Raw genomic sequence first — 26,003 nt, 5'->3', positions numbered from 1 at the left:
GCTCTGCCTGCCCATGGGCCCTGTCCCCATGCCAGCGGGGGCAGCAGAAACGGCGGCAGCAGAAGCTCTGACTGCCCATGGGTCCTGTCCCCATGCTATTCCACACTATTCTCTAAATAAAAGAGCACTACTGCCAGATCTTGAGAGTCTAAGAAATCTTTCTTTCTACTCCTCGGCTCACCGACCCCGCATCACCAAGGAAGCTGGATCCATAAATATTGTTATGGGGACTAGGAAGCCTGGAGAAATCCCTAATCTAGATATTGATGTTCGAATAACCGCCTTCCTAAAGCGCTCTCTAAACGTCCCTACAAAAACCATACTAAGCTGATTGTATAACGAACTGAGCTGGTATCATCTCTTCCAATTCCATTTTGGAAGCTGAACAGAAGGGGACAGAGTGAGGGAGCAAATTGTCTGGGGCCACAGATCTGGCAGACTATAGGTGAGCTTTACTAAACTTTACATCATGTCAGTGCCAGCCTTTTAGGGAGGCCAGGCCACCAGTGCAGGGAGAGTAAACAAGTTCAACGGAAGGTAATTTTATCAGTCTTCCAATCAGTTTTTCTTTTTTTCCTAGAAATTTAAGTTTTCTATAAAGCTTTCAAAATTCAACATTAAGATCTTTTTAAGTTGCTTCCAGCATAATGTTTCTAACGTTAAGATCTTGTTAAATTGAAAACTATTTAACTAAATACAAGTTAACAGCCTTACTCTCCCACCTACTCCCAAACCTGAAATGTTGGAGGATACAGAATACACTTGCTAACTCCCTGCCCCCACGGATTAGTGGAAGTGACTTTTCAGGAAGGAGGGCTCCTACAGGCGCCCAATAGAAGGGTTCAAACAGCAGAACCGGTATGCGGTGGTTACTCCCGGAGAGAACGATAAGGTGATTTAGCGGAGGGGCTTGGCGAAGTCGCAGGTCTACGTTCAACGCTGGAGAAGAAGTTAATAGGCAATTAGGCAACGAGGGTGCGGCCCCTGTGTCCCGCCCAGTGGCTCTGTAAAAGTCCCCGCAGTACCCACGCCGCTCACCTGCTGGGACAGCTTTCCTGCTTTGCTCGGATTCACAGTAGGTACCCGGGGAGGGAGGTGGAAGGAGACGGTGTGGAGAGGGCGGCGAGCAGGCAGGGGAAAGGGGTGGGGTGTGTGGGCTTGAGAGGTCCCTGCAAGCCTGAAACTTCTTTGCTCCATTTAGCTGCTGAACGTTTGCTTTTCAAGCGATCACTTCTGAAAGGGAGCTGTGTTCCTGCACCCGTGTAGGTAAGTTTTACCATTGTCACATTCCAATCTTTTCATGTTAAGTGATGCTTTACTCACTTTTTAGTCCCAAGCCAACGTAACATCCATTTTGAAAGGGCTCCCTTGAACTTTTGGGAAGTAAAACTTACATGCAAGTTGCAGGATATATGAAGTCGCTGCAGTTTAGGCAACTTCTATTCACCCTAGGGGTGTAAAAATCCTGCAGCCGCTCTGATTTCATGGACAAATTGACTTTGTACCCCCTGAAGGACAGGACTTGCTCCTCTCAGATAACTGTGATAGGCAAGAGAAACATCAGCAAATTTAAAATAATAATAATAATGCTAAAGCAACAACTAAGTGCAGGAGGGCATGGATTAGATCTTGTGATATTATTATGAACATCTGGCTGGAAAGCTAAGGATGAAACTCCCTGGGAGGGTCTCAGCCTCCCAGTCTGGAGGAGGAAGCCTGTGGAAGGAGTAAAAGAAAAGGGAAGCCTTCCATGGGAGTTAGGGCCTCAGATTGCTCTCGCTGGACGGGAGCGGTGGGGAGCAGGGTGCATGCAGATCTTGCATCTCCTTGCTTCCTTTACAATAGTACCAATGTCTCTTAGTAGTCTAGGCACCACTTTTGTTTTCTCTTTTTCCCCCTCACTGCTTTCTCTCCAAGGGAGTGTCAAGTGGGCTGTAACCCAGCACTGGTGAATGGCCAGATGGAAACTTTCCCAACCTCCAGCTAACAGCCTTTGAGCCAGTCAAGCCTGGAGTTCTCAAGGCCTTAGGCTGCTGTGAATACCAAACTGGGCACACCTTTTGCATCACCTGGGCTTTTGCTATCCTGGGTGTCAGGGTAGTATTGGGCTTTGCTGTCCTCTTCTGTTTCCAAAATAAGAGGACTTTGGTCATTTTTTAATATGGCAAATCAGTCCATATTTGAATACAACTCTGTGTAGCAGACAAGTACCATTCTTCTAAGGGTTTGTTTTAGAGTGGAACTTATTAACTGATGAGACTAGAAAAGGAGATCAGCACAGTCCTCTGAGATCAGCCTCACCCCATATCCCCCCAGGGCCACCCGCCTTTCTCCCAGCACCCGTGCTCTGAAGCATAGGAGGCCAAGTCTGCAGTCACCTCAGTCCATTCAGGAAATTCTGGAACTCATAAACAACAAGGCTATTGAATTGTCTTTTTTCTTTACCTTGCGGGTAGTGTTCTGTTGGTTTCAGAAGGTACAAAACTGCATAGTCATGGCTCTGGGGATGTTTGCCCAAATTTTCTGTGTGTTTCACAGTATTGATGCAACCAGGCTGCCATAAATAAAAGAGGCCTTTGTTCTTTTGGGCCAAAAGCCTATGAAGAGAAAAAGAGTATTTCTGAATTGAGAGATGAGACTCACCTGTGATAGATCCCGTAGAAATGGGGAGTGGGGCTTGGGTTGGGGAGAGGACAAGATAGGATTGGGATTTAACAGAAAAAGGCCCTCAGAATTCTTAGCCTTGGTGGTAGATAGCCCATGAGTGAAACACTTGAGAAAACTAGCTTCCATTCTTGTTTCTGCACTGTGAATTTGGGTCAGATTACTCATTCTGCTTCTCCAGGTCTCAGTTTCCTTATAGGTTAAAGGAAGAGACAAATATTATTTGCTCTGACTACCGTAGAGTTTTCCAGATCAAGTGAGATAATGTGAAAACTTTTTGAAAACTCTAAAATTGTATCCTTATTGCCTAGAACAGAGCCAAAGAAGGAACTTATTTAATTATTAAATACTTATGTAACACCAGGGCTCAGGGCTTTTCCATGTAATTTCCATGTTACCTGTTGAATGCTTACAAGAATCCTGTGAGGTAGGAAGTATTATTAACCTTATTTTACAGGTAAGGTAAGTAGGCGCCAGAAGTTAAATCACAGCTTGTAAGTGGCAGAGTCGAGGTCCACCTGGACTTCAGTCTAGTTCCAGAGTCTGTGTGTGCTCAGCTCTCTGCTCTTTGTCCTCTCAAAGGCAGTCACCCCCGCATTAGTGGACTGAGCCTGGCTTTGTGGCAAGATAGATGGAGGTATCCTCTACTGTGCCAACCAATGATGGACAATAAAAGGAACAACACGCTGTCCATTGTAATAATTTATTTTCTAGAATTCATAACCAAATTTCTTGTTCTGCACTGCTTATTTTTCTGAGATTATTTCTACCGTACTCGAATCACCTAGCATTTTACTCTCAAATACTGCTCTCCTCCCTCCTGGCGACCTTTCCTGGTAAAAAGCTTTCTGGAGTTTTCTTTTGACTGCAGGGACCAGCCATGATGCAGGCTCAAGGCAACTGATTGACAAATCAGCTTGGAAAAAATGGGTCTAGGCCAGTGTCACCTTATGCCATGCTATAAATGACTTCTATTTCTTTGTGCCTGATCTTTACTGTGCCTCACCAGACCCTCAGGTGTGGTGGAGTGGGAGATGTTGGTCCCTGAGAGGCCATTCATGGACCTCTGGGGTGTGGTGTCAGAGGCTCAGTGTTGGATCATTTCCTAAAACCACAGGCTTGAGGAGTTGAGCCATGTTCTTGGTGATTGAGAAAGCCTCCCGTTGCTCTTTTCCTCCAACTGCTGACAGCTTTGGTTTCTTTCCCCACCAACCGTTCTGGAAGGCTTCCACTTCTCCAAGCTCTCAATCGCAATTTTCATGGGGAGAAAACCATTCTCTGGACTTTCATTCCGTTACTAGATCAACTTTGTTCTGTTTGATTTTTTAAAATTATTGTTTAATGCCAACATTTCCTACTTAAACTTTCCTTAATTTTTTTTTTTTTTAACATCCCTGCTGTGTTTCTTTAGATCTCTGTTCAGAGGCACAGGACCTAGGGATCCCTTATTAAGGGAATTACTTTACATGAGTTCTGAAGGATAGTGAAGTTTATTCGTGACTTTCACTCCCCAACACTAGAATGAGAGCAGATACATTAAATGGTACTAAAAGTACTATCTTGCACTGAGGACTTATCTAACATTCTGTGCTTTCAAGACTACTGACTTGTGGAAGTAGATTAATTTATCATATGCGTTTTGTTTTGTTTTTTAAACTAGAATTTGTAGTTTCTGTTTGCTTAAATCCAAAGCGTACATTTTTAGCCTACCTTTTAAAATAGAGGTTACTTAAGAAGCTTTGGTTTCTTTATCTGCAAAATGGGAATAATAATACCTACCTTGTAGCTTAGTTGGAAAAGTAAAGAAGATAACAAATGTGAGGGGTGCCAGCAGTACCAGCCACAGAATAGGCATTTAGTCAATGTTAGCCGAACCTGAGTTAAGCAGTTTGCAGTCTCTTGAAGGAGACAGTCCAGTGTGGTTGGTGTAGGAGATACGAGATCAGAGAGCTGGGTTTGTGTCCCAACTTGGCTACTTCACATCTCGAATTCCCATTTTCTTCATCTGTAAAATGGATACAGTTATGAGGATTATAATATTATAGTTACAAAGATTATGTGAGACAATGCACATAAAGTGCATGGCATAGTTGGATGCGGAGTGAACTCGGAAAATTCAATGTGTATGTATATGTATGTGGTTTATATTGCATTCGACAGCAACACTTAGACAACTACATGACCAGTAACAGAGTAGAGAAAGATATATAGATTATTGGTAGATGGATAGAATGATCAGAATTTGATAGATGCCAGTCTAATAAGCTTGTATACAGAGGTTGAGGTTTAAATGCAGGAATGGACATCATCTACAAGAGACAACACTCCATGCTAAGCAGGTTAAATTGTGTTTAAGCTTGGGTATGAGAAAAGATGTGTGTTTGTGTAGAAGAGCTAGAAGATGCAGATAGCAGGGCTGGTAAGAGAACAAGAGGAGGTTAACGTGAATGACTATCCAGTTAAGGTGGGGAGTTTACATTTTAAGCTTTGCTCTAAATTCCTACCCACTTGGACTTCAGTATCACCAGGGGAGTTTAAATTGTAAGCTTTACTCTAAATTGCTACCCCTTTGGACATCAGTGCCACCAGTCTGCCTTAGCTTTCCTCCTGAGCACATTTCCAAGTATCCTTCAACTCCAGACTCAGGTAGCTACATTCAATGGAATGTACAGTAACCTGAAGAGTTACACAAAGCTACTCCTCCTTCCATTATTCCTTCTATCAAAGTACCATCAATGGCAATTTCTTTCTTTGGATTTGCAAGCCTGTTATTTTATGTTTATCCTTCTTCTCCTTCTTCACTTGTGTTGGTATTAATGATGACCATGGTCATGGTGATAATGGTGATCATGAGAAGGACATCCTAAACTTTACTGGAGGTTTTTCATGGGCAGGTAAGTATATTCCACATGTTATCTCAATTAAATCCTGACAATGACCCAATAAGTTAGGAGCTATTATTATTCCCAACTTATAAATGAAGAAATTTAGTCTCAGAGAAGCCACATCTCTCAACCAAGGTTAATAACCAAATGGTGGGACTGGAATTCAAATCCTGGAGCCTGAGATCTTGAATACTACTGAGATGACAAAAAGCTGTAAGTTAGATTTTTGAAGAAGGCTGTGTATTAGAACTTAGGCATTCCTAATCAAACATTAATGGTACTACTATGTATATAGTTTGATATTTCTAATGAGATCAATCTATGAACTCTGGTCTTTTGTGTTCAACTTGTGGTTCATCTTGAAATGAAAAAATATGATTTGTCTATCTTTACAGCATTTTGCCCATTTATTTTTGCTTGCAATACTTCCTACGTTTTCATTTTTATTCTGTATTTGTTTAATGTCTTTAAGCTTAATGTTATAGAACTAGAGAAAACAATAGTGTTTATTTTGAAATTTTAAGAAACTAAATTATTTCTTCTGCAAATAACCCAAAATATTTTTAAAAACAGTATGGTTAACGTTGCAATATAAGCACACCAAGCGACCATCAAGTTATTTGGCGTATTTATGTCTGCTTTTTCCTATCTTGTCTAAAATCTTTTAAGATCCCAGACCAAAACTGAAAAAATGGTTGGCCTCACCCAGGTAATGGAAAATGAAGCATTCATGGCTTTTGCCTCCTATGCAACGATTATTCTTTCAAAAATGATGTTCATGAGTACTGCAACTGCATTTTATAGATTGACGAGAAAGGTAAGATATTTGGAAGTAATATTTTCTTTTAAGAGTTGGAATTCTGGAAAGCAATTTTCTTAATTTACTTTTTTTTTTTTGGTAAAGCCCTATGACACATTGTTTAATGCTGCACATGACGGATGGAATCATTTGGTACAGATGTGTCTGATATATTTATGGAAGAGGTGCTTTCTCCCAAAAACTAGTAAACGGTTTTTTCATTGTGGCTTGTTACCTTTGTCATGCTGCTTAGCATATGAGATTTCTGGAGTATCAAAGTCTGTAAGGATACTTTCTGTGATTTTGAAGTTAATTTTGCCAACTAGAGTTTAGAAAGTAGTCATTTTCTGGCGACCAGACAGTTAACTGGTGTTTTCAGCTCTCTTATAGGTCAAGGATATGCCTTTGGGGACAGAATGAAAGTTTGTATTATACAGCCTCTTATGATTGGGACAAAGCATTTGAATTTTGTGTAGTTTTGACTTCTTAAATGGATAATATTTCTACTCAGCTTTATAAGAATGATTCTTGGTTTTTTTAAAACTAGAGGCTTGAGGAAGGAGGTAGAAAGATTTGAAGCACATATCTTGCATTCAAGCAAAGTTTATGACCCAGTGAAGAGGGTAGAGCAAAGGTTCCTTAACAAAGTTAAACTATTTTCATTGGTGTGGTCCCTGTGCCTACTCAGCAACTTCTTCCCAGGAACCATCTGTTTCTCTCTTAGTGCCTGTCCTCAATTTTTGTCCTGCAGAGCTTGGCCTTTTTTTTTTTAAAGATTGGCACCTGAGCTAACATCTGTTGCCAATCTTCTTTCTTTTTTTCTTTCTTCTTCTTCTTCTCCCCAAAGGCCCCCCAGTACATAGTTGTGTATTCTAGTTGTAGGTCCTTCTAGTTCTGCTACGTGGGACGCTGCCTCAGTATGGCTTGACAAGTGGTGCTAGGTCGGCGCTCAAAATCTAAACCTGGGAAACCCTGGGCTGCCGTAGTGGAGCGTGCAAACTTAACCGTTTGGCCACGGGGCCGGCCCCCAGAGCTTGGCTTTTATCTAGAGCTCACAGTCTTCCCTAAAGTATTGAGGTGTAATTCCTTCCCAAGGATATTTGCATTTTAACGGGGACACATACCCACATGTTTAAATCTCTAATGAAACAATGTGTTAGAGCAGTAGGCTATAAAGTGGCTGCCTACCACGAGGTCCACACTGTCTTCTAGAAACAGTGGCACCAAGGATAGCAGAAATGTACTCTGTCTTGTAAGAAAAGGAGAAGGGAATTGAGATTTGTGGAGTGCCAGTGATATGTGCCAGAAGTCACGATGCTCTTTGTATGTGCCAGATCACTGAATCGTTTTACATAATTGTTAGTGTTATCATGTGAGACGAGTATTAGCCTCCCCATTTTATAGACGAGGAAGTGAAAGCCGGAGAGGTTACGTAGCTTACCCAAGTTTACACACCAATAAAAGGCAAGGCTGAGATTTAAATTTAGATTGGTTTAAACCCAGATCTCATGGACTTTTATTGTAATACATTTATTTACTTATTTGAAATGTATTTATTGAACATCTAATGTGTGCCAGGCATTTATTTAGGAACAAGACAGACAGACCCGACCTCAAGAGCTGATGCTGTGTCGCATCCTTGCCCATCAGTTCTCTTCAACATCTTTACCTGAAATAAATGCTCATGTCAAGAAAAATATTATAATACTTATGAGATTTCTAAGTTTAAATTACAGCTCATTTTGTAGTTCATGTTTTTCTTTGCTATAAATTGTTAAACAGTGGAACATACTTCAGTATTTTTAAATGCGTGTTTCAAGTTACAAGGCATGGGGAAATCAGTTCAAACAGCATAATAATTGCAGAAAGGAATACATAAACATATGCCCTGGAACATGTACTTGGTATTTATAGGAATGCCATTCAAGGTCTTATATTTCACTGTGTTATTCAACCCAAAGTTCTAGTTAATTCAGAAAAAGAAAAGAGGTATCATAGCCTAAAAAAAGAGGTACACATAGCCTAACAGGGTGCAAAGTACTTTTCCTGCCCCTCGCACTTTTATGCTTCTTGCCTGTTCTCTAATATCCTTGGCAAGTAAACTTATGACTTTCATATGAGCCAATCGGTTGGAAATGTTACTCCTCTTGAGGGAAGGTGCAGCAACATCACTATGAAAAAATGCCAGTTCACCATAATAATAGTCAATGATGACTTAGAATTATACCCTCTTTTCCATTTTTGCTTCCTTTTCACTATTTTTATACATTAGTTTTTATTTTTTCAGGTTCTTTTTTTAGTTTTTAATTTTTTTGTGAGGAAGATTGGCCCGGAGCTAACATCTGTCACCAGTCTTCCTTTTTTTGTTTGAGGAAGATCATTGCTGAGCTAATATCTGTGCCAATCTTCCTCCATTTTATCTGGGATGCCGTCACAGTATGGCCTGATGAGTGGTGTTAGGTCTGCACCCAGGATCTGAACCGGCAAACCCCAGGCTACTGAAGCAGAGTGCATGAACTTAACCACTACGCCACTGGGCCAGCACCAACTTTGTTTTTTATTTTTCTTATTTGTGCTTCTCCTTTTAAAAAAATTTTGCACTGTTAAAAAAATTCTGATTTAAAGTATAAATGCTCTTCCCTCCTCCTGTGTTTGATCTCTTCCTCCAAATATTCTTTCCATAAGGCCAACATGGATTCCTACATTTATTCCATTAAAATGCAAATAACTTACCAGGTAGACTAACCTCGTGTTATTTGGTGTTTGAAATAGGTTTTTTTCTTGGTATTTGGAATAGGTTTTTGCCAACCCAGAGGACTGTGCAGGTTTTGGCAACGGAGAAAATGCCAAGAAGTATCTTCGGACAGATGACAGAGTGGAACGTGTACGAAGGTAAATGCGCTGTCTACTGAAATTATTTGCTTGATCAGAGAATTTGGGCCAAGGAGTTCAGTGAGGATGTTGGGGTCTTGAAGAGGAAGGAAGAAAAGTCAGTCATCTTACCTAATTTATGTAGTAATCAGAGAAAATTAGGGACCTGCAAGTCTCTAACTATCACTGCAATTGCACATATTGCCAATTTTGCTACACTTTTGTATGCACGTTGTTGGGGTTAATGACTTTCTCCTGGGTAGGGATATGTCAAACGTAATGACAGGTAAGAGGCAAAATGAAGAGAGTCGATTCTTGCAGTTTTGACATATTTCTCCAGAGGTAAGACTGCCAGCTTGTGTAAAAGGTTGAAGAACGAGGTATTTTTGTGTAGATTCAAAATATGAATGTGGGGAGTTTCTCTCACCTCTCTCCGTCTCTGTCCTTTGTAGGTATTATGTTTAATGTACTGAGAATTCAATGAAATATGAAAGACAATAAGCTAAGATACTAGCTACATTGCTTCCTAATAATACAATGAATATACTTATTTTAAAAGCATATTGAATTCTAGTTCTGGAGGTATATTCCTTAATCCTTGTGATAAAGTCATGTAAATTGCAAACTTTTTTTCACCTTTATTGAGGTATAATTGACAAATAAAATTGTGAGACATTATATTAGAGTGTCCAATATCAAGATTTGATACACTATACATTGTCAAAGGATCCCACCCATCAGCTTAATTAACACATTCATCACCTCACATATTTACTCTTCCCTTTTTTTTGATGAGAACATTTAAGTTCTACTTTCTGAGCAAATTTCAGTTATATAATACAGTGTCATTAAATAGGGTCACCATGTTTTACATTAGATCCCTAGACCTTATTCATGTTATAATGGAAAGTTTGTGCCCTTTTAGCAACCTCTTCCCATTTCCCCAGCTACCCTAGCCCCTGGCAACCACTTTTCTGCTTACTATGGGTTCAAATTTTTTTTTTAAATTCAATATATAAGTGATATTATACAATATTTGTCTTTCTCTGTCTGGCTTTTTTCACTTAGCATATGCCCTCCAGTTTCATCCATGTTTTTGGAAATGACAGAATTTTCTTATTTTTTAAGGCTGAATAATATTCCATTGTATGTATGTATATATATATATATATATATACACACACACACACACACACACTATATGTATATATATATATATTATATCACACATATTATATATATGTGTGATATAATATATATATATATATCACATTTTGAAAACTCCATTCATCCATTGATGGACATTAGGTTGCTTCCATGTTTTGGCTACTGTTGAATAATGCTGCAATCAACACAGGGGTGTAGATCATTTTTGGATAATGGTTTCTTTTCCTTTGGATGTATACTCAGAAGTGGGATTGCTGGATCATCTTGTAGTTCTATTTTTAATTTTTTGAGGAACTTCCATACTGTTTTCCATAATGGCTGTACCAGTTTACACTCCCATCAACAGTGTACAAGAGTTTCCTCTTTTCCACATCCAGACCAGTATTTGTTATCTCATCTTTTTGATAATAACCATCCTAACAGGTGTGAGGTGATATCTCATTGTGGTTTTGATTTGCATTTCCCTGATAACTAATGATGTTGAGCACCTTTTCATGTACCTGTTGGCCATTTGGATGTCTTCTTTGGAAAAATGACTATTCAGATCCTTGCCCATTTTTTAATTGGGTTATTTTTAATTTTTCTTTTTGTTTTCTTTTTTTTTTTGCTATGGAGTTGTATGAGTTCCTTGGATATTTTGGATATTAAACCCTTATCAGACATGTAATTTGCAGATATTTTCTTGCATTCCACAGGTTGCCTTTACATTTTGTTGATGGTCTCCTTTGCTGAGGAGATGCTTTTTGGTTTGATGTGGTCTTATTTTCACTTTTGTTGTTTGCACTGGTGTCAAATCCAAAAAGTCATTGCCAAGACCAATGTCAAAGAGCTTACTCTCTGTTTTCTTCTAGGAGTTTTATGTTTTTAAGTCTTACATTCAATTCTTTCATCCATTTGGAGTTGATTTTTGTGGATGGTGTAAGATAGGGTCCAGTTCCATTCTTTTGCATGTGGAAATCCAGTTTTCTGAACTCAATTTATTGAAAAGACTATCCTTCTTTATTGTATTCTCTTGGCTCCTTTGTCAAAGATTAATATAATTTATATGCATGAGCTTATTTCTGGGCTCTCTATTCCATTTCATCAGTCTATGTGTCTGTTTTTATGCCAATCCTATACTGCTTTGATTGCTATAGTTTTGTAACCAGAAAATGTGATGCCTACAGCTTTGCTCTTCTTTCTCAAGATTGCTTTGGACATTGATGGTCTTTTGTGGTTTCATACAAATTTTAGAATTGTTTTTTCTATTTCTCTAAAAAATGCCATTGGAATTTTGAGAGGGAGTACATTTAATCTGTAGATTGCTTTGGGTAGTATGGACATTTCAACAATAATAATTCTTCCAATCTATGAGCATGGAATATCTTCCCTTTTATTTGTGTCTTCTTCAATTTCAGCAATATCTTATAGTTTTCAGTGTATAGATCTCTCACCTCCTTGGTTAAATTTTTTCCTAAGAATTTTATTCTTTTTGATGCTATTGTAAACTGGATTATTTTCTTAATTTCTATTTCTGATAGTTTGTTATTAGTGTATAGAAATGCTACAGATTTTCACATAATGATTGTGTATCCTGCAACTTTACTGAATATATTTATTAGTTCTAATAGTATTTTGGTGGAATTAGGGTTTTCTGATATAGTATCATGTCATCTGCAAATAGAGACAATTTTATTTCTTCCTTTCCAGTTTGGATGACTTTTATTTCTTTTTCTTAATTAATTGCTCTGACTAGAATTCCAGTACTGTGTTGAATAAAAGTGGTAAGTGTGGGCATCTTTGTCTTGTTCCTGATCTTAGAGGAAAAGCTTGCAGCTTTTCACCAGTGAGTATGATGTTAGCTGTGGGCTTGTCATATATGGCCTTTATTATGTTGAAGTATATTCCCTCTATACCTACTTTGTTGAGACTTTTTATCATGAAATGAGGTTGCATTTTATCTAATGCTTTTTCTGCATCTATTGAGATGATCATATGATTTTTATCCTTCATTTTGTTAATGTGTTATATCACTTTGATTTGCAGATATTGAACCATCCTTGCATCCCTGGAATAAATCTCACTTGATAATGGCATATTATCCTTATTATCCTTTCAATTAAACTGTAGAATTTGGTTTCCTAATATTTTGTTGAGGATTTTTGCATCTATGTTCATCAGGTATGTTCACCTGTAATTTTCTTTTCTGGTAGTGTCCTTGTCTGGCTTTGGTATCAGGGTAATGCTCACCTTGTAAAATGAGTTTAGAAGTGTTCCCTCCTCTTCTGTTATTTGGAAGAGTTTGAGAAAGATTGTACTAATTCTTTTTTACATGTTTGGTAGAATTCACAAGTGAAGCCATCTGGTGAAGTCTGGGTTTCTCTGTTGGGAGGTTTTTGATTACTGATTCAATCTTCTTACTAGTAATGATCTGTTCAGATTTTCTATTTCTTCATGATTCAATCTTGGTAGGTTTTATGTCTCTAGGAATTTATCCATTTCTTTTAGGTTGTCTAATTTGTTGGTCTATAATTATTCATAGTAATCTCTTATGATCCTTTGTATTTCTGTGGTATCAATTGGAGTGTCTCCTCTTTCAATTCTAATTTTATTTGAGTCTTATTTTTTTCTTTGTTAAGTCTAACTAAAGGTTTGTGTACTTTGTTTATCTTTTCGAAAAATGGGCTCTTAGTTTCATTGATCTTTTCTATTGTCTTTTTAGTCTTGATTTCATTTGTTTCCTCTCTGATCTTTGTTATCTCCTTCCTTTTACTACCTTTGGCCTTAGTTTGTTTTTCTTTTTCTAGTTTCTTGAAGTATGAAGTTAGATTGTTTATTTCAGATCTTTCTTTTTTCTTAATGTAGGCTTTTATCACTATGAACTTTTCTTTTAGAACTGCTTTTGCTGTATTCCATAAGTTTTGGTATGTTTGTTTCTATTTTCATTTGTCTCAAGATATTTTTTTGATTTCTCCTTTGACCCATTGGTTGTTTAGTAGCATGTTATTCAATCTCCACATATTTGTGAATTTTCCAGTTTTTGTCTTGTAATTGATTCCTAGTTTCATACTGTTGTTGTTGGAATAGATTCTTGATATGATTTCAAGCTTCTTACACTTATTAAGGCTTGTTTTGTGCCCTAACATATGATTTGTCCTGGAGAATGTTCCACCTGTGCTTGAGAAGAATGTGTATTCTGTTGCTCTTGGATGGAATGTTCTGCAAATGTCTTTTAGGTCCATCTCATCTAATGTTTAGTTTAAGTACAGTGTTTCCTTATTGGTTTTCTGTCTGGATGATCTATCCATTATTGGAAGTGGGGATATCAAAGTCCTCTACTGTTATTATATTGTTATTTCTCCCTTCAGATCTGTTAATATTTGCTTTAGATATTTAGCTGCTCTTACATTGGGCACATGAATATTTACAAACATGATATACTCTTGATGAATTGATGCCCATTATCATTATATAATGACCTTGTTTCTCTCTTGTTGCAATCTTTAGCTTAAAGTCTGTTTTGTCTGATATAAGTATAGCTACTCTTGCTTTCTGTTGGCTTCCATTTCTATGGAATGTCTTCTTCCATCCCTTCACTTTCGGTCCATGTGTGTCCTTAAACCTGAAGCGAGTCTTTTGTAGATAGCTTACTGTTGAGTCTTGCTCTTTTATTCATTCAGTCATTCTATGTCTTTTGATTGGAGAATTTAGTCCATTTTCCTTTAAAGTCATTATCAATATGTTTGTACTTATTGCCATTTTGTTCATTGTTTCTGGTTGTTTTGTAATTCCTTTGTTCCTTATTTCTCTCCTCCTTTGTGACTGATGATTTTCTCTAAAGTATGCTTTGATTGCTTTCTCTTTCTCTTTTGTGTGTCTAAGTTTTTGCTTTGAGATTACCCTGAGGCTTACATAAAATACCTTATATTTATAAGAGTCTATTTTAAGCTGATAACTTAAATTGAAATGCACACAAATGCTCTACACTTTTACACTCCTCCCCCCATTTTTTATGTTTTTTGGTCACAGTTTACATCTTGTTACACTGTGTATCCATTAACAAATTATTGTAGTTAGAGTTATTTTTAATATGTTTGTCTTTTAATCTTCATACTAAAGTTATAAGTGATTTATCTGCCTCCATTACATTAGAGTATTTTGAATTTAACTATATATTTACTTTTACCAGTGAGTTTTATGCTTTCTTATCTGTTCCTCTTAGTAATTATTGTCCTTCCATTTCAGCTTGAAGAACTCCCTTTAACGTTTCTTGTGAGGTTGGTCTAGTGGTGATGAACAATTTCAGCTTTTGTTTGCAAAAGTCTTTATTTCTTGTTCAATTCTGAAGGACAATTTTGCTAGGTAGAATATTCTTGGTTTGCAGTTTTTTTCTTTCAGTACTTTGACTATATCATCCTACTTCCTTCTGGCTTGCAAAGGTTCTGGTAAAAAAAAATCTGTGAACAGTCTTATGGGATTCCTTTGAACGAAACAAGTTGGTTTTCTCTTTCTGCTTTAAAGATTCTTTGCTTATCTTTAACTTTTGATAATTTAATTATAATGTGTCTCACTGTGGATCACTTTGGATTCATCGATTTTGGTACTTTCTAACTTCCTGGATCTAGATATTTGTTTTTTTCTCCTGGTTAGAGAAGTTTTCAGTCATTATTTCTTGAATAAGCTCCCTGCCTTATTTCGCCCTCTTCTACTTCTGGGAGCTCTATACTATGTATATTGGTCTGTTTTATAGTATCCCATATGTCCCTTAAGCTGTCTTTTTCATTCTTTTTTCTTTTTGCTCCTTTGATTGGATGAATTCCACTGCCCTGTCTTTGAGTTTGCTGATTCTTTCTTCTGCTTGACCTCATCTGTTGTTGAACCCCTCTATTGAATTTTTTTAAATTCACTTATTGTATTCTTTAGCTCTGTGATTTCTGTTTGGCACTTTTTTGTAAAATTTTCTATTTGTGTTGAAAGTCTTTATTTGTTCATGCATTGCTCTCCTGATCTCAGTGAGCATCTTATGATCATTATTTTGCACTCTCTAACACTTATCTCTGTTTCATGAAGATCTATTTCTGCAGATTTATCTTATTCTTTTGTTTGAAATATGTTCCTTTGTTTCTTTATTTTCCTTGACTCTCTGTGTTGGTTTCTACACATTAGATAAAACAACCAGCTCTCCCAGTTTTGACAGAGTAGTCTCATGTAGGAGATGAACCTCATCAACCAGCCTGGGCTGAGCTCCTGGTTGTCTCTCAAACCTTTGTGATTATCCCAGCTGCCTTCTTTGTTTTTGCTGGCTCCCAATAGTTGAGGTTGTGTCAAGACTTGTCCAGTGTTCCAAAGGGGAGGATCACCATCATTACCTAAGTGCACACTGACTGGAAGCCAAACCCTCAGGCAGTAGGTGGGAAAGTACATAGTTGAGCCACTTTGCTTGGGCTATATCCATAAAAACTGGAGTGCAGACATGTGTACAAGCTCCTTTTAGGGGGATACTAGTGACTTGGAGGGGGCTAGAGGAAGAAGGTGAGGGAAGTATCTATTAGCTTCCCTGGTCCCTAGGAAGGATAAGCCAGAACTTAGATGCATGCTAAATTGGAACCCTGACCCTCAGGTAGCAGCTCCTTTTTAAAAAATTATTTTATTGAGGTCATGATCCTTTATAACATTGTTAAAAGTCAGCTGTATCTTATTATTTGTCAGTCACCATGTATATGTGCCCCTTTACAACTGTGCCCACCCTTCCAACCCCCTTACCCTCTGGTAGCCACTAATCTGTTCTCTTTGTCCACGTGTTTGCTTATCTTCCACATATGAGTGAAATCATAGAGTGTTTGTCTTTCTCTGTCTGACTTATTTCACTTAATGCAATATCCTCAAAGTCCATCCATGTTATTGCAAATGGGACGATTTTGTCTTTTTTTATGGCTGAGTAGTATTCCATTGTTTATATGTACACCACATCTTCTTTATCCATTCATCAGTTGATGGGCACTTGGGTTGCTTTCAAGTCTTAACTATTGTGTATAATGCTGCAATGAACATGCATAACTCTCTTTGAATTGTTGATTTCAAGTTCTTTGGATAAATATCCAGTAGTGGGATAGCTGGGTCATACAGTATTTCAATTTTTAGTTTTTAGAGAAATCTCCATTCTGTTTTCCATACTGACTGCACCAGTTTACATTCCCACCAGCAGTGTATGAGGGTTCCCTTTTCTCCACATCCTCTCCAACATTTGTTAACTTATTTCTTGGTAATTATAGCCATTCTAACAGCTGTAAGTTGATATCTCATTGTAGTTTTGATTTGCATTTCCCTAATGATTAGTCATGTTGAACATCTTTTCATGTGCCTGTTGGGCATCTGTATATATTCTTTGGAAAATGTCTGTCTGCCCATTTTTTGACCTGGTTGCTTGATTTTTGTTGTTAAGTTGGATGAATTCTTTATGTATTTTGGAAATTAGTCCTTTATCAGATATATGATTTGCAAATATTTTCTCCCACTTGGTGGGTTGTCTTTTCATTTCATTCCTGATTTCCTTTACCTTGCAGAAGCTCTTTAGTCCAATGTAGTCCCATTTGTTTATTTTTCTTTTGTTTCCCTTGCTTGAGGAGACATGGCATTCCCAAAGACGCTTCTAAGACCGATATCAAACAGTGTACAGCCTATGTTTTCTTTTAGGAATTTTATGGTTTCACATCTTACCTTCAACTCTTTAATCCATTTTGAGTTAATTTTTGTGTATGGTGAGAGATAATGGTCTACTTTCATTCTTTTGCACCTGGCGGTCCAGTTTTCCCAACATCATTTGTTGAAGAGACTTTCCTTTCTCCATTTTATGTTCTTGGCTCCTTCATTGAAGATTAGCTGTCTATAGATGTGTGGTTTTATTTCTGGACTTTCACTTCTGTTCCATTGATCTGTGTGTCTATTTTTCTACCAGTATCATGCTGTTTTGATTACTGTGGGTTTGTAGTATATTTTGAAGTCAGGGATTGTGATGCATCCAGCTTTGTTCTTTTTTCTGAGGATTGCTTTAGCTATTTCGGATCTTTTGTTGCCTCATATGAATTTTAGGATTATTTGTTCTATTTCCATGAAGAATGTCATTGGGATTCTGATTGGGATTGCATGGAATCTGTAGCTTGCTTTAGGTAGTACAGACATTTTAACTATGTTTATTCTTCTGATTCATCTGCATGGAATATCTTTCCATTTCTTTATGTCATCATCATTTTTTTTCAATAATGTCTGATAATTTTCATTGGATCGGTCTTTCACCTCCTTGTTTAAATTTGTTCCCATATATTTTATTCTTTTTGTTGTGATTGCAAATGGAATTGTATTCTTGAGTTCTCTTTGTTACTTTGTTATTAGTGTATGGAAATACAACTGATTTTTGTAAGTTGATTTTGTACCCTGCAACTTTGCTGTAGTTGTTTATTATTTCTAATAGTCTTCTGATGGATTCTTTAGAGTTTTCTATATATAAAATCATGTCATCCACAAACAGTGAGAGTTTCACTTCTTCCTTACTTATTTAGATACCTTTTATTTCTTTTTCTTGCTCTGGCCAAAACTTCCAGTACCATTTTGAATAAGAATGGTGAGAGTGGGCATCCTTATCTTGTTCCTGTTCTCAGAGAAATGGCTTTCAGTTTTTCCCTATTGAGTATGATGTTAGCTGTCGGTTTTTCACATATGGCCTTTATGATATAGAGGCCCCTTCCTTCTATACCCATTTTATTGAAACTTTTTATCATAAATCAGTGTTGGATCTTGTCAAATGCTTTCTCTGCATTTATTGAGATGATCATGTGGTTTTTATTCCTCATTTTGTTAATGTGGTATATCATGTTGATTGATTTGCGGTTGTTGAATCATCCCTGCATCCTGCTATAAATCCCCCTTGATCATGGTGTATGATTTCTCTCTTTTTTTTTTTATGAGGAAGATTGGCCCTGAGCTAACATCTATGGCCAATCTTCCTCTTTTTGCTTGAGGAAGATGGTCCTTGAGCTACCGTCCTTGCCAGTCTTCCTCTACTTTGTATGTGGGATGTTGCCACAGCATGGCTTCATGAGTAATGCACAGGTCTGCCCCTGGGATCTGAACCCACGAACTCAGGGCCACTGAAACAGAGTGCACAGACTTAACCGCTACATCATAAAGCCAGCCCCTATGAACTTTTTAAATGTATTGCTATATTCAGTTTGCCAATATTTTGTTGAGCATTTTTGCTCCTCAGGGAGAAGCTGGGAGTTGGGAGTTTCCTCCTGATAGTACGGCACTGTACTGAGGGTGGGGTTTATGGCAAGATTGTGTCTCAGCCTTTCCTACCCATTTCAATGTGGGTATTTTGTCATTCACTCAGTATGTAGAAGTTGCTCAGCTAGTTTCTGGATTTCTTTCAGATGTAATTGCTTCATGTGTAGCAGTACATTTAAGGTATCTATGGGAGGAGGGTAGTTAAGGAGCCTCCTATGTCCCCATCTTGGTTGAACCCTCCCCTCCAGCAAAATTTTTTACATTGAGATTCCATTGTCAATCCATTAGTTATCTTTTTCTAACATGTGAAACATCAAAGCTCTGTACCATCTTCTCATTTAGTATTTTCTAATGCTCATCCAAATTGTGTACAATTCTAGACACATTTCAAAGAATAAATAAAATTATTTAAACTTAAAGAAACAATTAAGAGTTTCATAGCCATACTTAAATGTACAGATATTTAGTTTTGTGATGAATAGTTAAGATAGGAAACATCATGAATATATCTGCTTATTCTTCTTCAATTTTCTGAGTATGAATAGACAGTGAAATAGAGACTGAAAGAAAGAATTTGACTTGTGTAATTCAGCTATCAGCTGCAGTCTCATATCCCTTTAGGATCTGGATCATATTTGCAATATCACTTCTTTAATTCCCTGTGAAATTCCAAAAACCCTCCCAGGATTTCCGCAGATTCCTTTATGGTCTATAGTCTCAAGATTAACTCTCAATCTGAGTTCCTACATTTGTGTGTGTTTTCATATTCTGCATTTTGTTAGGCTGATGTAAACTTGGTGCTTTCCTCAACTCTGTCAACAAATCAACTAAAAAAATGTGGATAAAAATAGATTTGACTAAATTGAGGCACAGATTTTACACTATGGCAACACAAACATTTTAAGTTGTATGGTAGACGGTGCTCTCACAGTATCCCTCAGACCCTCTCCCTGGGGAAGTGCACTGTACCTTCTTCACTTCCAGTGATGCCCAGCATTACATCATTTTGCAGGCTTTTTTTTTTTTTTTTGGCCCCATGTACTCTTCTGCATTTCCAGAACTGAAATTCAATTCAAATGTTTTCTTATGCAGAGAAGTTTAACCCCAAGTTATTTATCAAGCAAGAATGTTTTTCTTCTAAGAGAAAGTCTGTGCTAGATAGTTAGAATAAAGTATTAACTTCTGCTTTACTTAGTTGTATATTTGCTAATTCTGCTGTCCTACTGAGTAAGTCAGCCAGTCTTGAAAATGGATTGTGCCAGGAATATGAACCTAAAACAGGTTCAGGACAAAGAATCAATGTGAGAATTTCAAACAGTATCAGAGAAAAATTGTAAGTGTTATGATGAAAAAGAATAAAAATTGGAAAAGATGAGTAAAGCTTTACTAAAACCACTAAAGAGACATTAAAGAGTTTAAAGCTTTGTCTTGCCCTTTTTGTGCATCCTTTCTAGAGAATACATGGTGCTAATCATGACCCTATACTCATAAAATTGCCCAGGGTTTGAAAGTGATAACAATTAGACCCTCAGTAGCGTAAATGAGTTTGGAAGGAAGATCCAAGTTAGTCTCATGTGTGAAAGTTTAAGAAAAGATGTTTTATTGTGGGATTTTAGATTCCTCCCCACTCTCCCTTCCCACGCCCTACTTCCACCCCCCATGCCCACAGGATCGTACTTCCAGAGGAGAAAACCATTATCTAAGCTGATCTTCCAGTCAGGTTGTGAACAACAAATAGATTTTAGTAAGAACAATTGCCCTTAGTTCTGAAAGGAGTCAGCATCCTTGCGGAGGTGTAGCGATTGTGTGCACAGCACCCCCTGGTGACCAGACACTGGCTTTTCAGTGTGGCAAGAGAAGAGAGCATCGCGGAGTGTCCAGTTTCCAGCTGCATTTTTTGAGACCCTGTCTGCCCCATCAAAAAGTCCTCATAACAACTCGCTTTTGGAGATACTTTTCAGAGAAAGAGTTTCCAGAATCTCCCCTTTGCATTTTTAACTCAAACTTTTTCTTTTTCACTACTTCTACATGTAATTGTAATGTTTCTATTATTCATATTCCAATGGCAGGGACTGAACAGGACCCCAAAAGAAGTGAAAGGTATGCTTTCAGTGTCCAATATTGGGAAAATTAATACCTACACCTTTGGAACAATTAGCTAAAAACATAAAGTAATCTGTGTTGAAATGTTAAGATAAGTGGCCAAGTAAGTTTTTTGTGTTCTTGGCAGACAGAAATCAATGATGATTAGAAAACATTATACATATGTGTTTATTTAATCTTATCTCATTTGGTTCTAGAAAGAACTCAAGACCATATACATTCAATACAATAAGATAAAAAGAAAGTTGTAAGGTAATCAGGGCAACTGGAGAAATAAAGGAAATGATTCAAAAGCAGAAAAAGAAGGCTTGGGTTTGGTATTTAGGGAAAGGAAAGATGTTTAGAATATTCTACCTTCAAAGGTAGAGAATACCCCTTTATTGAGAGTGTTCAATGGATTCTAGGCAACACTTGTTGGGGATTCTGTCAAGGGACTGAAGCACGGGCTAGAAATTGAACTAGGTGACTTCCCTTCTGGCCCCAGTATATAAATAAAGCATTTATTGAGAGATTATTGAGTATGTATCACTGTCAGTTCTTATACTGGGATGCTATAAAAGAGCTTTGAGACTAAGTGTTTGCTCTTGAGGGGTTTATAACTTTATAAGTTCCTAGGGTATTTAGGAATGTTTCATGAAGGAGGAACTTGAAGGATATTGAGATTTGGAAGGAGGAAGAGAGGAGGAGAGATCATGCCAATCGAGGAAAATTTCTTTGTGGGAATTTGGACACACTGCTGTATGCTGGGCATGAAGAGCTTTGGCTGAGATAAGGGAGTCAGGAAAAGTCTGGTGTGATGCTCCTTTTGTAGTTGTCTACCCCCTGACAATTCTCAAAAATGTGTAGTAACTCTGGTCCAGGTCAGGTCGATGCTGAGATCCAAATAGTTCTGATCTGTGGAAGGGAGGTATGTGACTGGTGCATCATGAGCACAGAGCAGGGCTGGTGGGAAGGTCGGCCACAGAGCAAGCTTGTACCAAGGGGCACGTGTCCAAAGGAGAAAGGAAAATGAGAACACGAATCATGAGGTGGGGGAACAGACGTACGTAGAAAGTGGTCACACATAAAGACTCATGTCCACCTGGTAATAGATTTTGGTAGCTGTCTAGAAATGACACAAAAATGAAGGAAGCTGCCACTCTAGGATGAGCTGTCATTCAAGCAGAGAAAGAGTGACAGTGGAAGGGGGATAGTGAATTACAGCTGGTGCTCCCTAGGAGAGCCGGGTAAGTGTATGCCTAGGGCAGGGTCTAAAAAGAACAGCATACAAAATGGCATAAATTAGCATAGAGTATGAGGGTCTGTTGAAAACAGGCCTTACTAGGACAATGAGGAGCATTATGTGTGAGAACATTTCAAGGGTTGCGGACAGGAAAAGAGAATTGAAAAAGAGAAACAAGATAAAGAGAAAGAGGGAGGCCAGAAAAAAATGCAGAGACCAGTAAGTTCCAAGGAAGCTCTGCCCCTGACCTTCCTTTCCTCTACCCTCACTGAAGCTTCTTACCCAGTGTTGTCCTTGACTGTCTTCTGGTTTAACTCTACATTCTATTTGCCAATCCCTTACTATAGGCTTGGAAGTGAACATTGTTTCCACAAGGTCTCCTTTGTACAGGTTCTTCCCCAATTTTAAAATGTCTCTCCTTTTAGAATGTTGTGAAGGAGAAAACTAACATGCCCAAGATTGGAGGTGAAGATATATCAGTGGTCTGGCAGGAAAATTCAGAGGAACAAAACAAATACCCTTGGTGTAATTGCTGAAGCGGGCCCTTCACTGTTAGAAAATAGTACTCCTGTCCTTTCTCACCCACCTTCCTTTCAATGGCCCTTGGGTTGTTCATGAAAGAGAGAGGACACGGTTACTCACACCTTTTCAGGAACAGATAGTCCTTTATTTAAATCTTTCAAAACCTTCACTTATCTAGGTTACTGTCACTTTCTTCATATCTTTAGGTCATCATCATCTTTGTTCGGCCACCTTAGAGATAATCTATGGAAAACAGGAGAAAAGAAAGAAGGCAAGGATCATGGTGATCACTAGCAAGCCATAAATAATAATTATGTTTTTTGCTAAAGAAAAGAGAGTAATGTAAAACAGAAATATTTTTCATTTTGAAATATGTATCAATAGCTGATGAACTCTATCAAAATCTCAATTTCTAGTCTAGATTCTAAAGCAATTTTTAATTCTGGAAACTTAAACAGCGACATCAGATTTTTAAAATAAACATTTTAAAAAGCATCAAGTCAATAATACATGTGCCTTATATTCACAACCCTAGCCAGAGAAGCCCAAGTCACCATGAGGTGAAGGAAAGCTTGTGGCTAACTCATGCTTTTTGTTTTTTTCTAGCTGTCGTATAAGGATAAAGTTTAGGAAACATCTTTCTCTCTATTTTCTATCAGTTTTGTGTATATTTTGTACTTTCCTCTATCACTATTCACTAATTCCTTTTGTAATTTGAAGAGAGCTTGGCTAAAATTTGACTATATTTGAAAGGCTAGTTATGTATTTTGTTATTTGGATGTTGCAAACGTGAGATTCTTGGTATTAAATGGGTGAATTAATTTTTGACAACCTAGTGCTTTGACTGACTGGGCAAGGATTGTCTTAGTAACCATTTTGCATACTAGCAGAAGTGAGGGAAAAATCTTAAGAAAAATCATAACCAAAAGGATTTTCTTACTTTGGGGAGAAGAGTTTTTGTAGGAAGAATCTGGAATTGCCTCGGATGGACCTTGGAAGAAAAAGTATTTCATATCTACAGATCTGAAGTGTTTTATTATGTAGCTGCAGGTTTGAAATTCTTGAAAGTGCAAAATGCCTTCTCTGTTGTGTTTAGATACACTAAAAATAAAAAGAAACAGATATAATGAAACATTTTAAATAAAAGCCAAGTGGATAAGGAAGCAAGGCAAATTGAGAGAAATAAAATGAACCTTACTTTGCATTTTTAAGAACCGTTAATACCTATTTAGTTTTAGAAGAGAGGGAAAAATGAATATATTTTGACTGATTTTGAAGTGAGTGCTTTACTAGTCATTTTTTTCCACAGAGCCCACCTGAATGACCTTGAAAATATTGTGCCATTTCTTGGTATTGGCCTTCTATATTCCTTGAGTGGTCCAGATCTCTCTACAGCCATCCTGCACTTCAGAATCTTTGTTGGAGCACGGATCTACCACACGATTGCATATTTGACACCCCTTCCCCAGCCAAATCGTGCTTTGGCTTTTTTTGTCGGATATGGAGTTACTTTGTCAATGGCTTACAGGCTGCTGAAGGGTAGATTGTACCTGTAAGGCAGAAGCATGCAACTCATCATCCAGTTATCTTCCAAGAATTCTGTACTTCCAATTTCTGATGAATACTTCTTTAGATTTTAACTGGGAGGGGAGCAGAGAAATTAAGAATTAGGGAAAACCTATTTTGAACATTAATATTACCAATGTCCTTTATTCTTGTTTTATATTTACATTAGAAATCAAGTGTAATTCTTGTCTTTTGTCTTATTCTTAAAGTACTGTGCTGTAAATTGTGATTATAATTTGTAACATTCATTCAAATTTCATATTTTTAAACCCATAAAAAGAGTGATTGCATTTATGATAAACCTGTATTTCCAATCTTGCTGAAATGGGCATCGGAAATAAAGAGTTTAAAGAATAATTTTATTTGGTTTTAATTTTTCCAAGTTTTTTTTTTTCAAAAGTTTCAAACCTACAGAAAAGTGGAAAAGTATAAACCTCTGTCTTTTACCTAGATTTACTAATTGCTAATATTTTGCTGTATTTGCTTTAGCTCTATCGGTTAGTGTTTTTTCTGAATAATTTGAAAGTATGCTGCAGATATGATGATACTTCACTCGAATACTTGGACATGTATCTCCTATCAACAAGACAGTCTCCAAATAACCACAGTATCCTTGTCACACCCAAGAATTTTAACATTAGCATAATAATATTGTTTAATATATATAGTTCATATTTAAATTCCCCCAATTTTCTCAATAATGTCCTTTATAACTCTTTTATTTTTGATCCTGGAATCAAACAAGGACCACACACTGCATCCTGTTATCATTTCTATTTAGTTTTCAGTAGAATGGAAGAGTTCTTCCACTTTCTTTCTTTTATTTTTCTCTTTTATGACATTGACACTTTTTGAAGAGTATAGGCTGGTTGTTTTACAGAATGCCCCTTAATCTGGATTTGTTTTGTCTGTTATTTATTCATTCTTAGATTCAGATTAAACATTTTCAATGATGCTGTATCCTTCACATTACAACACATTAATAGGCATATGATGTCATTTTGTCTCATTATTCGTGATGTTAAATTTGATCAATTTAGTGTCAATTGGCTTTTTCCATTGTAAAGGTATCTTTTTATCTTTGGAATCATATATGGAGTGATAAATTGAGACTGTGCAAATCCTGTTCTCCTGCAAACTTTCATCTAATGGGTTCAACATCAAATGATGCTCAATTTCTTTCTACATAAAAATATGTAAACATAAAAATTCATAAAATATATATAAGTATACAAACCTATAAATACTTATTAAATCTAAACAAATTTAGATTGTTTTTGTCTTAAATAGAATTGTGTACTTAAATCTTTATAGTAAAGGGTGAGCTTTTAAAATATCAATATTCTTCTTATACTTGCCATCCATTTTATATTAGTTATTAGTTTTTCTATCTCTTGGCTGGTCTTAATTTTAAATACATATTTCTTAAATAGTGCTTTTAATGGCTTTCATAATTGTTCATTAGGATTGCCACACAAGAGAAAAGTCATTGTGTAATATTTTAAGATTCCATTTGAGCAACTCTTAAGTCCATAAACAAAACCTATTGCACAATTGACTATAAAGAATTCTGTGCAAGTTTCTCTTCTTTTCCTAATGTTAAAAGCTGCTTTGCTTTGCATACCATGGGGCTTGGCTTCAGGAAAACTTTTTGACGTAATTAATGGAAAAGACCGTGAGCTCAGATACAAACAGTCCAAAATTCAAGGATTGTATCTGCCTGCATAAACATACACGTGCACATATACACACATACACACAATCCCTGTTCTCTGGATTTGGGCAACCTATTTGCCTTGTCTGATCTTTAGTTTCCTCAAAGTTTTTGTGAGGTTTTTTGAAGGCCAAATGATCTATGTATGTGAAACATATGAAAAAAGTACATTCTAAACAATAAAGATTTCTCCATCTGTAAATTATTTGAGGAATCTGTCAGTCACACACA

The 26,003-nt window shown here is 37.1% G+C and overlaps 1 protein-coding gene across 1 annotated transcript; it reads left to right on the top strand.

Annotated features, from left to right (window-relative positions):
• Window positions 1–933: 933 nt before the first annotated feature.
• On the top strand, window positions 934–24,415 carry MGST1 (microsomal glutathione S-transferase 1). Its single transcript, XM_046670073.1, has 5 exons — window positions 934–1,075; window positions 1,202–1,266; window positions 6,219–6,366; window positions 9,146–9,240; window positions 23,802–24,415. Exons 3-5 carry the CDS (start codon window positions 6,241–6,243, stop codon window positions 24,046–24,048), a joined length of 468 nt encoding a protein of 155 aa, XP_046526029.1. The 5' UTR covers window positions 934–1,075; window positions 1,202–1,266; window positions 6,219–6,240; the 3' UTR covers window positions 24,049–24,415.
• The last annotated feature ends 1,588 nt before the right edge of the window (window positions 24,416–26,003 follow it).

The sequence above is a fragment of the Equus quagga genome, chromosome 1 (genome assembly GCF_021613505.1).
Source record: "Equus quagga isolate Etosha38 chromosome 1, UCLA_HA_Equagga_1.0, whole genome shotgun sequence".
Lineage (NCBI taxonomy): Eukaryota > Metazoa > Chordata > Mammalia > Perissodactyla > Equidae > Equus > Equus quagga.
This window is presented reverse-complemented; position numbering and strand designations above follow the sequence as displayed.